This window comes from Balaenoptera acutorostrata, chromosome 6, assembly GCF_949987535.1.
Source record: "Balaenoptera acutorostrata chromosome 6, mBalAcu1.1, whole genome shotgun sequence".
NCBI classification, from domain to species: Eukaryota; Metazoa; Chordata; class Mammalia; order Artiodactyla; family Balaenopteridae; genus Balaenoptera; species Balaenoptera acutorostrata.
The window spans coordinates 66,216,721-66,234,636 of NC_080069.1; the positions used below are offsets into that span (position 1 = coordinate 66,216,721).

At 39.3% G+C, this 17,916-nt stretch overlaps 1 protein-coding gene across 16 annotated transcripts in view; it reads left to right on the forward strand.

The window, feature by feature from the left end:
• Positions 1 to 17,916, forward strand: part of PTPRD (protein tyrosine phosphatase receptor type D) — a 530,039-nt gene that overhangs the window by 206,563 nt on the left and 305,560 nt on the right. For all 16 annotated transcript variants that reach the window (XM_057548419.1, XM_057548421.1, XM_057548420.1 and 13 more), the window contains exons 3-4: positions 664 to 809; positions 4,222 to 4,363. In XM_057548419.1, coding sequence (XP_057404402.1) covers positions 664 to 809; positions 4,222 to 4,363 — 288 coding nt within the window. The remainder of the gene's footprint in view (positions 1 to 663; positions 810 to 4,221; positions 4,364 to 17,916) is intronic.

Sequence of the window (17,916 nt, forward strand, 5' to 3'; positions counted from 1 at the left end):
CTTTCTTTACAGAAATTCTTTTTTTTGCTATGACTTTGGAGGCTTCTTGACTCATCTTTTTATGCAAATTGTGGAGTTAAGTTGAAAGTAAGGCAGCACGCAATATCTGGGTTAGAGTCACTTTACCATATTCTCCTATTTCTATTTCTTGCCAAACCATCTAACTCAGGGCTGTATTTCTTGTCTCTTTAAAATTTCCTAGAATTTCTCTTAAATGTCACTAATTTTAATAGTGGCTCTGCTGCTTTCTGGCAATGTCCTGATAGCGGCATCAAAGCAAAGAGCTAAAATTTTACTCACTTTGATTGATGAGCTCATTTTGTTACAGAGGACAAATTGGATTTTTTTTAATACTGGTTGTAAAAATTAATGCGTGATGTTGCTTTTCAAATGTTATTGCATCTCTGCCTTAATACGGATTTCAGCAATAAAAGCACTAGCAGATAACTTCACCAGAAAGTTACCTCCCTCCCCTTTTAATTACCCTCAAATGTAAAAGGTGCTTTCCTAATTTTATAATCCTTGTATATTTATATGTGTGTGTATGTATGTATGTATTGACTGAAATAGGGTTGAGGGCTCTGGAGAGAGCAGTGGCAGTGGGGTAACAGTCTGTGTTTCCACTTTCCGTCTAACTGTGATGTTTATTTCTTTTTATTTCAGCACCTCCAAGGTTTACACGAACTCCCGTTGACCAGACAGGGGTCTCTGGTGGAGTTGCCTCTTTCATTTGCCAAGCGACAGGAGACCCAAGACCTAAAATTGTCTGGAACAAAAAAGGAAAGAAAGTCAGCAATCAGAGATTTGAGGTATTAGGTCCATTGTTCTGTTTCTCTGGGGGAAGAACGTAACTGCTGAATTTTTGGTTTGTATGTTACTTGCTTGTTTTTCTCTGATACAAGGTGTTGTAATCAGCTCATAATGAGCTATGCCGTTCCTTATGTTGTATGTGATGGAAAACTTCACTCTAGATGGCTTCAGCTTTTTTAAAAAGGGAATGTGGGGGTTCAGATGACTGACTTTTGTCGTACTTGTACCAGGGCTCAAATAGTGTTCTTAACATCCATGTGTAACCTCACCCTCAGACTGCTACCCCTTAAGATGGCAAGATGCCGTCTCACATCCTCCCACATCCAAGACTAGAGGACGAGTGAGAGCTTTCTGTGCTCTTGGCTCTTATTGAGTTACGTGTTCATCACTGAACCAGTCTGTGTGGACAGCTGGATGGTACAGACTAACTCATTTATGTTAATCAGAATCTACCTCAGTTACTGGGAATGAGATCAGTTCCATCCAAGCCCATGGCTTGGAATGAGGGAGTAGTGTTTTCCCAAAGGGAATTCAAGTTCCTATTATCCGGAAGAAGGGGAACGGATACTGGATAGCAAATTTAGTTTGTCCACTATACTTCACACCTGTGTTTTACAGGTAGCATGGACTAGAAAGAGAACTTAGCTCCAGTGTGTTAGTGTGAAGAACTGCTCTGAAAGAAACATACCCAACCAGGTTGATAGCTGATAAACCTACCGATGAAGTCAATTTTGTTTATTCAAGAAAGCTCAGTGCATTGAAGATGATGATACATAATTCAGATATTATTTTGGGTGTTTTTAAGGAGCCTATGGTTTATGAATTTGCTCATTCTGGAGGAGAAAAATAGGTGATAAGCTATATAGAGAAAAATTGGAAGAAGCACACAATATCATGCCTGTAATTTAAGATATGAAGAGGCTAGACTGATTTTTAGAGAGTACTTAGACCTCCAAACTGACCCAAAATGTAAAACTCACCTCCTCTTACCTGAGTTTCTGACTACTTTATAGCCTAGTTCACAGTTTGGCAAATTAAAACAATTCCCAGTTAAATGAAACATAGCAACGACAAAATTCAGAGCATTGTGAATTTATTCATTTTTCACCAGTTCTCAAAGAGCAGTAAATGGACCAAATGCATAAAGAGCATAATTACCCTGGTGAAAATTGAAATCTGGCCTGTAGTTTACAAATGGTAAATTTAAAATTCTGTTTGTTTGAAGATCAGATACCTACAGTGATTTAAACATAAAAAGAATATCTTAATCTTTGAGAAATATTTCCTACATTGTCATAGGAAATGATGTGTGTGTGACTTTTGGTGCACATATACTTTTTAGTTTAAATGAAATTGACTTTTTTGTCAAAGAGAAGTTTGACATCATGCTTGCTAGTGATGATGGCTTCTTGACAAACTCTTGTAACAAAGTTTAAATTATAACAGTAAACATTTCAAAGAGTGAGGTCTGCTCAGTACATAATTCCTAATGAGTGTCATATAAACATCCAGAAAAAATTATTTTAACACAAAGCAGCTACATCAAATAGTACTGAGTCTTGGGCTGTGAATCCTTCATATCTGTAACAGTATATTGTATTTTTTAGTTTCAGTGGTTTCTAAAGCCCATGAGAGTATGAGTGAGACTGATTTTGTTCCCTCTTCTGTCTCCAGTGGCAAATGTAGCATCTGGCCTAGAGTAGGTACATAATTAATACTGGGTGTTAAATAGGGTTTGCAAATTGAAGATTACAATATTAGCATCCAATGTGTATATCGTTTGTTGAAGAATATAGGTCTAAACCTAGGAAATAGTTCAGAAATGTAAGCATGCAGTGACATGTAACAATTAATCAAAAGTTAAGAGAGTAGATCCTAAGAGTTCTCATCATAACTAGAAAAACATTTCTTCTTTTATTGTATCTATATGAGATGATGGATGTTAGCTAAACCTACTTTGGTCATCATTTCACAATATATGTAAATCAGACCATCGTGTTGTACACCTTAAACCTTATATAGTGATGTATGTCAATTATTTCTCAATAAAACTGAAAAAAATCAAAATTTAAATTAGTATTAAAGATGTTTAAAACTTTCTCTACATTAAGCCATAGGATGCTCAAATATATATATATATGTGTATATATATATATATATATATGTATTTTAATTATAGCATATTTGACAAAGATTCCAGTAACTATGAAACTTTATTCTCCCAAGATGCATAGTAGATTCATTCTAAAGTGTGTGGTATTTTTAATAGAGTTGAAAATAAATTGTGGTGCATTGAGAAATGGGATGTTTTGAATATCTCTGTGAATTTAGAATGTAAATGGGGTGCGTAAAGGACTTGAAGTGGCCATATCTTAAAAACATTCAATCTCTTTTTTCTGTATGTTGACACTTATACACAAAATCTGGGATTGATCATCTTGTAAATATATTTATAAAGCATTCTTAATTTATTCACAATTTAAGCACATGGATATATTATTCATAGGGAAATGCAAAAAAAATCCACCATCTCAGTGAACAGCTGAAGAAACACAGCAGAGTTATAGAAAAGACAGGTAGAGGACTCTACAGTTTTGTATGCATATTTATCAATATTATCAACATCATTTTTTAGAAGTACTACTTGATTAGGTGACAAATACCTGGGATTGCTTAACTGTTTCAGAGTAGAGTCTATAATGATAGTGAATTCAGGCTTACTGTTTAGGACATTAATTTTCTGCCTGGTGAAGCAAGCTTCCATTTTACAGCAAGAGTGCCCTAAAAATGCAGAAAATGCTAAGCTAGAACAAATACTGGAATGATTTATGGCAAAATTAATGCATGCCATCAGTCTCTGGGGCTATGAAAGCCATCTCATTGGCTGCCTAAGTACTAGATTTATGCAGTTTCTCTTCATGGTTTGCTCATCTATACTGTTCAGGATGAGACATTTTAAACCAGAAGAGCTATCAGTGGTGGCATACGTTATTTCTCCACCTTATCGTCCAATTACTGAATGGATCCACATGTGCATATGTACTATCAGAGACAGAATAATTTAAGAAGTGTATCCATCATAGCAGCAAGTCTCTTGCAAAATTAATAAAAAGGTCACATTGCCCTAGATACATATACTAGAATATTTTCATGATTAAACCCTGGATGGTTTTCTGTAGAGACAAGAAATCTACATTTTTGCATATGTAGTTTCATGTCTTTCCATTCTGCAGTATAGGATTCAGTACATTAGAGAAATTATTCTGTTTCATCACTGTATCAAAATTCAGTCTCAAAATGCTTCTGAGTTTATTCTGAGCCTAATGGCTGGTTCACGACTGCATTAAGAGATTTAGCTGAGAGGCAGATGATAGTAACAACACCTGTGACAGCTATTGTTTCCTCTAATAGGTAATAGAGTTTGACGATGGATCTGGATCAGTTCTCAGAATACAACCCTTACGGACTCCGCGAGATGAGGCAATTTATGAATGTGTGGCCTCGAATAACGTGGGAGAAATAAGTGTATCTACCAGACTCACTGTTTTACGTGGTAAGTATTCAAGTGCAAGGCTGCTGCTTGTGTCATTGAAATTCTGTATCCCAGGTGTTCTTTTGTAGAATCATTGAAAAGACTACAGTTGTCATGACACTTAAATGGGAAATGAATTGAAGTAAAATACTGATTAGGGTCAAACTTTATTTAAATAGACAGAGGGTACCTTCTCTTCTGGGACTTAAAAAATGCTAGTCAGGGAAATGAAAGAAAATCCCAAAGAAGTGCTGATTTCAAATACCAGGTACCATTTTGATTTTTGGTAAAGAATCTTGATAGGAAGCAGGGTATGCTACTGTTTTGCATGTTAGCTTCATTTGTGTGTGGATTTTTCATATCTAGGTCAGCAACTACTTTTTGGAAATTACCAAAGCTGACATTGGTGTTTACAAAATTAAAGGAATATCTACTACCTAAAGATGAGCTCTTATTAAGCAGAGGAATTAAGAACAAGAAAGGCACCTTTCTTCTTTATGTCCAAAAAAAGTGTTTTGTTTCAGTCTTTTATATTTCTTGAACTAACATCTGTTGATGCAAAGTGATTGGAAACAGTGTGTCCCCTTCTGTGTTTCCAGCTATGTGGCTTATGCAATGTGCCCAAAGCATGGGATGACTTGCTAAATCTGTAGTACGGTGTGTCTACTTCCAAGACTTCCTTTAGAATGACAGTGCTAGAGAATAATGGCTGGTGATTAATAATGCTCTGTTGTATTATGTATATAATTCAGTCTTTTGTATAGAGATAAGAATATTGCCTGATTTGGCTTGCATCGTAGTTGACATTTCCAGACTAACCCTCTGTGCCTTTGTTTCTTTCTCATACACACTTGCATTTGTCTGTTTGTTTTGTATTGCTTTGAACTTCGCTTTGCTTGATTCCACAACTTAGTAAAATAGCCTTCCTTCAGATGAAGGGAATTAGAAAGAAAAGATCATAATTGAATAATCTTAGAGGAACATATATAGAGTGAGAACATTTCTCCTCCATTCCATCCCTCGCCCCCCCGCCCCCCCACTTTGAGGCATGCATTTTTCTTTGTATGTTTTATACAATCAAAAGTATTTTCTTTTAGATCTATTTAGTACCAAAATTAATCAGTCAATCTGAGAAGTCTAGAAAAGAATATTTACATACACATCCTACAATGTGCTTTAAGTACTATAAAATCTTACTAAGTCTTAGGGGAAATATTGACCAACTGGATATAGATCTTTTAATTGCATGTAACAGAATGCTGCTTAAAAACAAACAAGTCAAATTTGAGCTACATTTCTGGCCATTATGACACACTGTGTTCATACAGGAAATTCTCCATCCCCCTGTAAACATATAGACATGTTGATAAAATATTTGAAAATAAAATTAAATGTGTGGTTAGGTTTACAAACATGAAAGAAATTTCCAGGTGCTCAAAACAGAGAGAGAACCTCAGATAAGAGACAATTTATAATCTTGTAAACCAAGATAATAACCAAATGGACTGTATGATTTAGGGCTGAAGTTTTAACTCTCCAGCAGGACACAGACTTATATAAAATAAGAGGAGCTAGATCAGCTTTCTGAACAAGGTAAGAATTCTAGCACTATTTCTGCAGTGCAATACTTAGAACCCAGAAGCTAACATAACAGCTGGTCAGAAACGGTGAATCCCATGGAGTGTGGAACAGACAGCCACGTAAGGACTCACCCCACAGAGACACCACCACAGTTCAGGCCATACAACCCCTGAACCCCAGTTCAGGCCATACAATAAAGTCATTTATTCCCAGGTGGGCTCATAGGCACCAATTCTAAAGCATGAAAGCCAGTTCCAACTCATGAGGGGCAGGAAGCCCAATCAGTGAGAGTAGAAATCATAGTCTGTGAACTATAGATAATTGAACTGTTTGAATGGGTTTTAAAAGAAATGAATTCTAAATATTTGTAAAGGTAAAGAGAGGAGTAAAATATGTTAGGTAAGAATAAGACGAGGAAAAAAAAGAGCAGTTAGGAGTTAGAAGTCAGATTTTGGAGCTGAAAGGGAGCTTGGAGACTATGTTTATACATACTGTAATATGTACTAGAAATATGTACATATGTGGATATACATGCATATGTTCACATAAACTTAGATAAAACGTCTGAAGATTGTTGAGTAATTTTGGGAGCCATTCATATAGGAAGCTAAATCAGATTCGCTGGTCTTCTTTTAAAATTTTAATCTTTGCTTATTCATGTAGTTTATAACTAATGCTATTACGTAGAAAACGTATTACAAAGATGCAATCAAGTAAAAGTTATTAGAAACTTTTTAGGTGTTTTCGCATTCTGAGTCCCCTGAACAAACCCCTTAAAAGGAAACAGTGGCAGTCATTTGGCTTGACTTAATCTTTATGCATTTGATGAAGGAATTAACAAGAAGTTGGAGGAAAATATCACTTTACATAGACATTCATACGGATTTATGTTTTCCTGCCTCCCATCTGACTGGGGTCCTCCCATCTCATCTGCTTTTATCCAGCTAGCTACCACATAAAACAAATACATTTGAAATTTTTAATGTAATCTTGACTTTCTATGTGAATTTCTGTCATATATAAGTACATTTGTATGAAAATTTATGATTCTAGTAAAATACTTAAACCTTATTTTTTTAAGACTATGTTTAGCAATTTTGGAAATGTTTCATGAGAAAAACTCAAAGGTATTTTGGATAATGAAAAAGTAGTCTAAACATAACCTTAAAATAGAATATTTTTATATATCCTTATAGGATGAAATAAGTGGGGTTGGGAATTATTTTGTTTCCTAGAGTTACCTCTTTGTTTAAAATTTCTAAATAACAGTAATCCTATTAGTAATAGTCTTTACAAATATTCCAGTGGTAAACGGACATTTCTAGATTATGAACGTTGTGAACAGTTAACTAGATGAATGTGAAGTTTCATTCCATAGTTGATGGGCCTCATGCTCATTTTAAGTTCACTTTTTCTTGCAAATCACATTGGCAGATACTCAAGCTCTCTGCTCTGCAATGGATGGAAAATACTTTGCACTTTTCATCCACTACCCATCGTTAGATGCCCATTTTGTCCACATGGGTCATTTACTTTTTTACCCACTCTGCTGACAATGCCAAAAATGTGCCAGCTGTCACGATGGGTTTTGTCTAAGTGGATGGGATGGAGATCACTAATTTATTTCACACAGGCTACTAGAGGACCTAATTAATTGGAGATTTAATCATCTGACCTGTACAGCTAATGCAGAAGACATTGAAATGATACTCTGACCACCCATGTGCATTGAAGGGAGTACTTCAGGGAAAACTTTCCCTGTGTAGCTCGTTTCAAATTACCCTCGCTCTGAAAAACTGTTTTCATAAGGAAAGATAACCACAAGCTCAGGCTGAACATACCCTGGAATGAGATATTTGAGCAATTACCATTTATACGCTGTAGACTGCAGTTCATAGAAGAAGTAGTGGGAGAAGGGGGATTGAATGTGGTACTTATGGCCTCCAGGTCATTTAAAACTTTTTTTGGTTGCCCTGCCTGTGGAAACACAAGAACATAGCATCTCCGTAATTCTATAGCACTTTAAGGGGCTGAGCATGGTTGTCATACACGTTTCCCTTCTACGCAGAACTTTAAGTGAAGACCTCACATCTCACTCAGTGGTTATTAAGGGTTGAGTCTTACCTAATTGTGGGATTCTGCTAAGGACTTTGGATTTGATATTAAGCTTTCAGTGAAGGGCAAAGTGTAGGACCAGAGAGGGTGTTTTAAGAAAAGCGATTATCATCCAGATGGAATTGGTTCTTTCTGAATCTTTGGTTCACTGGCCACAATTTCCTCCTGTCCAAAGGTATTACATTACTTGTTTTTTTTTTTTTTTTTCAAACATCTTTATTGAAGTATAATTGCCTTACAATAGTGTGTTAGCATCTGCTTTATAACAAAGTGAATCAGTTATACATATACAATATGTTCCCATTTCTCTTCCCTCTTGCATCTCCCTCCCTCCCACCCTCCCCATCCCACCCCTCTAGGTGGTCACAAAGCACCGAGCTGATCTCCCTGTGCTATGCGGCTGCTTCCCACTAGCTATCTATTTTACATTTGGTAGTGTATATATGTCCATGACACTCTCTTATCCTGTCACATCTCACCCCACCCCCTCCCCATATCCTCAAGTCCATTCTCTAGTAGGTCTGTGTCTTTATTCCCGTCTTGCCACTAGGTTCTTCATGGCCTTTTTTTTTTTTTTTTTTCCCCCTTAGATTCCATATATATGTGTTAGCATACTGTATTTGTTTTTCTCTTTCTGACTTACTTCACTCTGTATGACAGACTCTAACTCCATCCACCTCATTACAAATACCTCCATTTCATTTCTTTTTATGGCTGAGTAATATTCCATTGTATATATGTGCCACATCTTCTTTATCCATTCATCTGTGGATGGACATTTAGGTTGCTTCCATGTCCTGGCTATTGTAAATAGAGCTGCAATGAACATTTTGGTACATGACTCTTTTTGACCTATGGTTTTCTCAGGGTATATGCCCAGTAGTGGGATTGCTGGGTCGTATGGTAGATCTATTTGTAGTTTTTTAAGGAACCTCCATACTGTTCTCCATAGTGGCTGTATCAATTTACATTCCCACCAACAGTGCAAGAGTGTTCCCTTTCCTCCACACCCTCTCCAGCATTTATTGTTTCTAGATTTTTTGATGATGGCCATTCTGACCGGTGTGAGATGATATCTCATTGTAGTTTTGATTTGCATTTCTCTAATGATTAATGATGTTGAGCATTCTTTCATGTGTCTGTAGGCCATCTGTATATCTTCTTTGGAGAAATGTCTATTTAGATCTTCTGCCCATTTTTGGATTGGGTTGTTCGTTTTTTTGTTATTGAGCTGCATGAGCTGCTTGTAAATCTTGGAGATTAATCCTTTGTCAGTTGCTTCATTTGCAAATATTTTCTCCCATTCTGAGGGTTGTCTTTTGGTCTTGTTTATGGTTTCCTTTGCTGTGCAAAAGCTTTTAAGTTTCATTAGGTCCCATTTGTTTATTTGTGTTCTTATTTCCATTTCTCTGGGAGCTGGGTCAAAAAGAATCTTGCTGTGATGTATGTCATAGAGTGTTCTGCCTATGTTTTCCTCTAAGAGTTTGATAGTGTCTGCCCTTACACTTAGGTCTTTAATCCATTTTGAGTTTATTTTTGTGCATGGTGTCAGGGAGTGTTCTAATTTCATACTTTTACATGTTCCTGTCCAATTTTCCCAGCACCACTTATTGAAGAGGCTGTCTTTTCTCCACTGTATATGCTTGCCTCCTTTATCAAAGATAAGTTGACCATATGTGTGTGGGTTTATCTCTGGGCTTTCTATCCTGTTCCATTGATCTATATTTCTGTTTTTGTGCCAATACCAAACTGTCTTGATTACTGAAGCTTTGTAATATAGTCTGAAGTCAGGGAGCCTGATTCCCCCAGCTCCATTTTTCGTTCTCAAGATTGCTTTGGCTATTCGGGGTCTTTTGTGTTTCCATACAAATTGTGAAATTTTTTGTTCTAGTTCTGTGAAAAATGCCAGTGGTAGTTTGATAGGGATTGCATTGAATCTGTAGATTGCTTTGGGTAGTAGAGACATTTTCACAATGTTGATTCTTCCAATCCAGGAACATGGTATATCTCTCCATCTATTTGTATCATCTTTAATTTCTTTCATCAGTGTCTTATAATTTTCTGCATACAGGTCTTTTGTCTCCTTAGGTAGGTTTATTCCTAGATATTTTATTCTTTTTGTTGCAATGGTAAATGGGAGTGTTTTCTTAATTTCACTTTCAGATTTTTCGTCATTAGTGTATAGAAATGCAAGAGATTTCTGTGCATTAATTTTGTATCCTGCTACTTTACCAAATTCATTGATTAGCTCTAGGAGTTTTCTGGTAGCATCTTTAGGATTCTCTATGTACAGTATCATGTCATCTGCAAATAGTGACAGCTTTACTTCTTCTTTTCCGATTTGGATTCCTTTTATTTCTTTGTCTTCTCTGATTGCTGTGGCTAGGACTTCCAGAACTATGTTGAATAATAGTGATGAGAGTGGGCAACCTTGTCTTGTTCCTGATCTTAGTGGAAATGGTTTCAGTTTTTCACCATTGAGGACAATGTTGGCTGTGGGTTTGTCATATATGGCCTTTATTATGTTGAGGAAAGTTCCCTCTATGCCTACTTTCTGCAGGGCTTTTATCATAAATGGGTGTTGAATTTTGTCAAAAGCTTTCTCTGCATCTATTGAGATGATCATATGGTTTTTCTCCTTCAATTTGTTAATATGGTGTATCACATTGATTGATTTGCGTATATTGAAGAATCCTTGCATTCCTGGGATAAACCCCACTTGATCATAGTGTATGATCCTTTTAATGTGCTGTTGGATTCTGTTTGCTAGTATTTTGTTGAGGATTTTTGCATCTATGTTCATCAGTGATATTGGCCTGTAGTTTTCTTTCTTTGTGACATCTTTGTCTGGTTTTGGTATCAGGGTGATGGTGGCCTCGTAGAATGAGTTTGGGAGTGTTCCTCCCTCTGCAATATTTTGGAAGAGTTTGAGAAGGATAGGTGTTAGCTCTTCTCTAAATGTTTGATAGAATTCGCCTGTGAAGCCATCTGGTCCTGGGCTTTTGTTTGTTGGAAGGTTTTTAATCACAGTTTCAATTTCAGTGCTTGTGATTGGTCTGTTCATATTTTCTATTTCTTCCTGGTTCAGTCTCGGCAGTTTGTGCATTTCTAAGAATCTGTCCATTTCTTCCAGGTTGTCCATTTTATTGGCATATAGTTGCTTGTAGTAATCTCTCATGATCGTTTGTATTTCTGCAGTGTCAGTGGTTACTTCTCCTTTTTCATTTCTAATTCTATTGATCTGAGTCTTCTCCCTTTTTCTCTTGATGAGTATGGCTAATGGTTTATCAATTTTGTTTATCTTCTCAAAGAACCAGCTTTTAGTTTCATTGATTTTTGCTATTGTTTCCTTCATTTCTTTTTCATTTATTTCTGACCTGATCTTTATAATTTCTTTCCTTCTGCTGGCTTTGGGGTTTTTTTGTTCTTTTTTCTCTAATTGCTTTAGGTGCAAGGTTAGGTTGTTTATTCGAGATGTTGCCTGTTTCTTGAGGTAGGCTTGTATTGCTATAAACTTCCCTCTTAGCACTGCTTTTGCTGTGTCCCATAGGTTTTGGGTCGTCGTGTCTCCATTGTCATTTGTTTCTAGGTATTTTTTTGTTTTCCCCTTTGATTTCAGTAATCACTTCGTTATTAAGTAATGTATTGTGTAGCCTCCATGTGTTTGTATTTTTTACAGATCTTTTCCTGTAATTGATATCTAGTCTCATAGCATTGTGGTCGGAAAAGATACTTGATACGATTTCAATTTTCTTAAATTTACCAAGGCTTGATTTGTGACCCAAGATATGATCTATCCTGGAGAATGTTCCATGAGCACTTGAGAAAAATGTGTATTCTGTTGTTTTTGGGTGGAATGTCCTATAAATATCAATTAAGTCCATATTGTTTAATGTATCATTTAAAGCTTGTGTTTCCTTATTTATTTTCATTTTGGATGATCTGTCCATTGGTGAAAGTGGGGTGTTAAAGTCCCCTACTATGATTGTGTTGCTGTCAATTTCCCCTTTCATGGCTGTTAGTATTTGCCTTATGTATTGAGGTGCTCCTATGTTGGGTGCATAAATATTTACAATTGTTATACCTTCCTCTTGGATCGATCCCTTGATCATTATATAGTGTCCTTCTTTGTCTCTTGTAATAGTCTTTATTTTAAAGTCTATTTTGTCTGATATGAGAATTGCTACTCCAGCTTTCTTTTGATTTCCATTTGCATGGAATATCTTTTTCCATCCCCTCACTTTCAGTCTGTATGTGTCCCTAGGTCTGAAGTGGGTCTCTTGTAGACAGCATATGTATGGGTCTTGTTTTTGTATCCATTCAGCCAGCCTGTGTCTTTTGGTGGGAGCATTTAATCCATTTACATTCAAGGTAATTATCGATATGTATGTTCCTATTCCCATTTTCTTAAATGTATTGGGTTTGTTATTGTAGGTGTTTTCCTTCTCTTGTGTTTCTTGCCTAGAGAATTTCCTTTAGCATTTGTTGTAAAGCTGGTTTGGTGGTGCTGAACTCTCTCAGCTTTTGCTTGTCTGTAAAGGTTTTAATTTCTCCATCGAATCTGAATGAGATCCTTGCTGGGTAGAGTAATCTTGGTTGTAGGTTTTTCTCCTTCATGACTTTAAGTATATCCTGCCACTCCCTTCTGGCTTGCAGAGTTTCTGCTGAAAGATCAGCTGTTAACCTTATGGGGATTCCCTTGTGTGTTATTTGTTTTTTTTCCCTTGCTGCCTTTAATATGTTTTCCTTATATTTAATTTTTGACAGTTTGATTAATATGTGTCTTGGCGTGTTCCTCCTTGGGTTTATCCTGTATGGGACTCTCTGTGCTTCCAGGACTTGATTCACTATTTCCTTTCCCATATTAGGGAAGTTTTCAACTATAATCTCTTCAAAAATTTTCTCAGTCCCTTTCTTTTTCTCTTCTTCTTCTGGTACCCCTATAATTCGAATGTTGGCACGTTTAATGTTGTCCCAGAGGTCCCTGAGACTGTCCTCAGTTCTTTTCATTCTTTTTTCTTTATCCTGCTCTGTAGTAGTTATTTCCACCATTTTATCTTCCAGGTCACTTATCCTTTCTTCTGCCTCAGTTATTCTACTATTGATCCCATCTAGAGTATTTTTAATTTCATTTATTGTGTTTTTCATCATTGCTTGGTTCCTCTTTAGTTCTTCTACATCCTTGTTAAATGTTTCTTGCATTTTGTCTATTCTATTTCCAAGATTTTGGATCATCCTTACTATCATTATTCTGAATTCTTTTTCAGGTAGACTACCTATTTCCTCTTCATTTGTTAAGTCCAGTGTGTTTTGAGCCTGCTCCTTCATCTGCTGTGTGTTTTTCTGTCGTCTCATTTTGCCTATCTTACTGTGTTTGGCGTCTCCTTTTCACAGGCTGCAGGTTCGTAGTTCCCGTTGTTTTTGGTATCTGTCCCCAGTGGCTAAGGTTGGTTCAGTGGGTTGTGTAGGCTTCCTGGTGGAGGGAACTAGTGCCTGAGTTCTGGTGGATGAGGCTAGATCTTGTCTTTCTGGTGGGCACGTCCACGTCTGGTGGTGTATTTTGGGGTGTCTGTGGCCTTATTTTGATTTTAGGCAGCCTCTCTGCTAATGGATGGGGTTGTGTTCCTGTCTAGCTAGTTGTTTGGCATAGGGTGTCCAGCACTGTAGCTTGCTGGTCGTTGAGTGAAGCTGGGTCTTGATGTTGAGATGGAGATCTCTGGGAGATTTTTGCCGTTTGGTATTACGTGGAGCTGGGAGGTCTCTTGTGGACCAGTGTTCTGAAGTTGGCTCTCCCACCTCAGAGGCACGGCCCTGATGCCTGGCTGGAGCACCAAGAGCCTTTCGTCCACACAGCTCAGAGTAAAAGGGAGAAAAAATAGAAAGAAAGAAAGAAAGAGGCTATAATATAGTGAAGTAAAATAAAGCTATTGTAAGGCAAAGCTATACAGACAAAATCTCACCCAGAAGCATATACATATACACTCACAAAAAAAAGGAAAAGGGGAAAAATTAATATCTCCTGCTCCCAGAGTCCACCTCCTGAATTTGGGATGATTCGTTGTCTATTCAGGTATTCCACAGATGCAGGTACATCAAGTTGTTTGTGGAGCTTTAATCCGCTGCTTCTGAGGCTGCTGGGAGAGATTTCCCCTTCTCTTCCCTGTTCGCACAGCTCCCGGGGTTCAGCTTTGGATTTGGACCCGCCTCTGCGTGTAGGTCGCCTGAGGGCGTCTGTTCCCGCCCAGACAGGACGGGTTAAAGGAGCAGCTGCTTCGGGGGCTCTGGCTCACCCAGGCCGCGGGGAGGGAGCGGTACGGAGGAGGCGGGGCGAGCCTGCGGCGGCTGAGGCCGGCGTGACGTTGCACCAGCTCGAGGCGCGCAGTGCGTTCTCCCGGGGATGTTGTCCCCGGATCCCGGGACCCTGGCAGTGGCGGGCTGCACAGGCTCCCGGGAGGGGAGGTGTGGAGAGTGACCTGTGCTCACACACAGGCTTTTTGGAGGCGGCAGCAGCAGCCCCAGCGTCTCACGCCCGTCTCTGGGGTCCGCGCTGATCGCCGTGGCTTGCGCCCTTCTCTGGAGTTCGTTTAGGCGGCGCTCTGAATCCCCTCTCCTTGCGCGCAGCGAAACAAAGAGGCAAGAAAAAGTCTCTTGCCTCTTCGGCAGCTGCAGACCTTTTCCCGGTCTCCCTCCCGGCTAGCTGTGGTGCGCCAACCCCTTCAGGCTGTGTTCACGCCGCCAGCCCCAGTCCTCTCCCTGCGATCTGACCGCAGCCCGAGCCTCAGCTCCCAGCCCCGCCCGCCCCGGCGGGGGAGCAGACAAGCCTCTCGGGCTGGTGAGCGCCGCTCGGCGCCGAGCCTCTGTGCGGGAGTCTCTCCGATTTTCCCTCTGCGCCCCTGTTGCTGTGGGATCCGCGCTGATAGCCGCGGCTCGCGCCCTTCTCTGGAGTTCGTTTAGGCGGCGCTCTGAATCCCCTCTCCTTGCCCGCCACGAAACAAAGAGGCAAGAAAAAGTCTCTTGCCTCTTCGGCAGCTGCAGACTTTTTCCCCGGACTCCCTCCCGGCTAGCTGTGGTGCGCTAACCCCTTCAGGCTGTGTTCACGCCGCCAGTCCCAGTCCTCTCCCTGCGATCCGACCGAAGCCGGAGCCTCAGCTCCCAGCCCCGCCCGTCCCGGCGGCTAAGCAGACAAGCCTCTCGGGCTGGTGAGTGCTGCTCGGCGCCGAGCCTCTGTGCGGGAACCTCTCCGCTTTGCCCTCCGCACCTCTGTGGCTGCGCTCTCCTCCGGGGCTCTGAAGCTTCCCCCCTCCGCCCCCCGCAGTCTCCGCCCGCGAAGGGGCTCCTAGTGCGTGGAAACCTTTCCTCCTTCACGGCTCCCTCCCACTGGTGCAGGTGCCGTCCCTATTCTTTTGTCTCTGTTATTTCTTTTTTCTTTTGCCCTACCCAAGTACGGGGGGAGTTTCTTGCGTTTTTGGAGGTCTGAGGTCTTCTGCCAGCGTTCAGTGGGTGTTCTGTAGGAGCCGTTCCACGTGTAGATGTATTTCTACTGTATCTGTGGGAAGGAATGTGATCTCCGCGTCTTACTCTTCCGCCATCTTCCAAGACAGTCTTCTACATTACTTGTAAATGTAAATCTGTATAATGATAACTGGGGATGAAAATGTTCTCTCAGATATATCTTGTCCGCCACTGGACAGGGAAAATGAGATATCACCTTCCATAGACTTTTCTTTCCTATAAGAGTCCAGGAGCATCTGCCTGCTTTAGACAAGTAGAAAGACATCAAGAATCCCTTTTTCTTGGGACTTCCCTGGTGGTCCAGTGGTTAAGACTCTGCGCTTCCACTGCGGGGGGCACAGGTTCGATCCCTGGTCGGGGAACTAAGATTCCGTATGCGTATGCTGTGCTGCATGGCCAAAAAAAAAGAAGAATCCCTTTTTCTTGCTCACATGACTCCCCCTCTCTAAGAGAAAGTTCTAGAAAAATTTAGTCAACTTTGTCTCTGATAGTCTGAGATGTCTAAATGTCATGTTTCTTGAATTTAGGGTTTTTTTTTAGGTAGTAATCAGAAAATACATATTTTGTTGTCATCCAAAACAGCATGTACTATGTCATTTTTCTGAGTTTAGTGGATTATCTTCTGAGACTTGCCCATTCTGAAATAACACTGATCCCCAAACCAGCACGAGCATTACCACAACAGAACAGGGTATGATATATACCATTGTTGCTGTTATCTTCTAGCTTGTTCCTAGAGCACACACAAAGTAAAATTGTTGTCAACAAAAGATAGCTGACCAAACATGAGACAATTGAGTGGCCTAGTTTTACAGGTATACCTTATGAAATGGCACTTATATTTGAGGATCTACTCCACATATGTGCATCATAGTTTATGAATAATCACCGTCAAGACATAATACACAAAGTCCTCAAGTCCAGATCTCCAGTAATTTGAGTTCCAACTCTGTCTCTGTCCCAAAATAGCTGTGACATCTTGAGCAAATCTATTAACTTCCCTGTTCTTTTACTTCTTTATTTATCTTGGCGCCATGTGCACAGGGAAGGCACTGAATTGGTGATCACTCAGATCCCTGCTTTCTAGCTTTCTGTGATTCGGTGACATGCCTATTTCAACAAGTCAGTTCTTGCAAGATGGAAAAAAGATGCTCCCTGAAGGTGACTGTTACTGATATAGTAAAACACACAGTGAGCAGTTGGATGAGACAGAAAAGGCATTTCACTGGGAAATGGAGAGAAATGTTTGCATAATATGTCTGTTTCAAAAAAAAATAAGCCATTATAGCAGTTGTTTAAATAAAAAAACAAAAACAACTTTTACCATCTTTCAGGGAGAAGGCAGTCAACTCTCTCCGCCATTGTGCACTACCCTGTGATCAGAATTAGCATGTTCATTACAGTCTCATTTTATTAATGCCTCTTTTTGAAGATGAACACAGTTGTGCCTGCTGTGAAAATGGTACTTTGCCGTTTATGTTATAAAGTGGTCTCGGCTGGGGATCCAAGCTAGGAACATTAAAGAACAAAGCACAGCTGCTTGACTGTCACACAAAAGGATTTTTATGAAAGACTGAAACAAAAGGAAGGATGGCCAACACAGAACAAACTTGCTGACAATTACGGTACCGAGTGAAGATTATTTGAAAAGGCTTATAAAATAGTTGAGTACTTGGAATAAATTGATACCAACATGATAAAGTCTTTCTGAGTCCTGCATTTCCATGCTGAAAAGAGGTGGTGGTGGGCAGAGCCATATAAGTAAACAGAAACTTCTGACTTTCAGTAGTACTTACAAATAACTACTCTTTACGTATCAGTGTTGACAAAGGCAGGAGCCCATGTGAACTGTTCCATGGAGACCCTAGTGCGGAGAAACATTAAAACTTATTACATTTCGGAGAATGTGCGTGTGTGAGCTGAGGCTCTGAGTGTTTCCTTGTGATCAGTCTTTTAAGGACCTTCCTGTTGGTGATGCATGTTGCTTTCTTTTAATCATTATCACTTGTTTTTCCATGCTGGGGTTATGTCTTAAAAGGGCTCGGAGAGAATGAGTGCACTTGTGAATTGCTGCATTTAAGTGAGAACAGTTTTCTACTTTAGACTTCATATTATATTATTTAAGATAATTTTAAAATGAATATTGAGTCATGTGAGTGTTTACTGTTGATTGATTTGTTAATGGAGCCGTAGAAATGTCGAGCTGGGAGGGAATTTGGTGTACCGAGCCAAATCTCTTACGTTTGATGGAAGAAACCAAGGTACAGAGAGTTTGAAATGATTTTTTTCTTGGTCATACAGCTAAGATTTCCTTTGGGTTTTACCCAGTCAGAAATAATCCCTGCCGTATTATGTTGTGACAATGT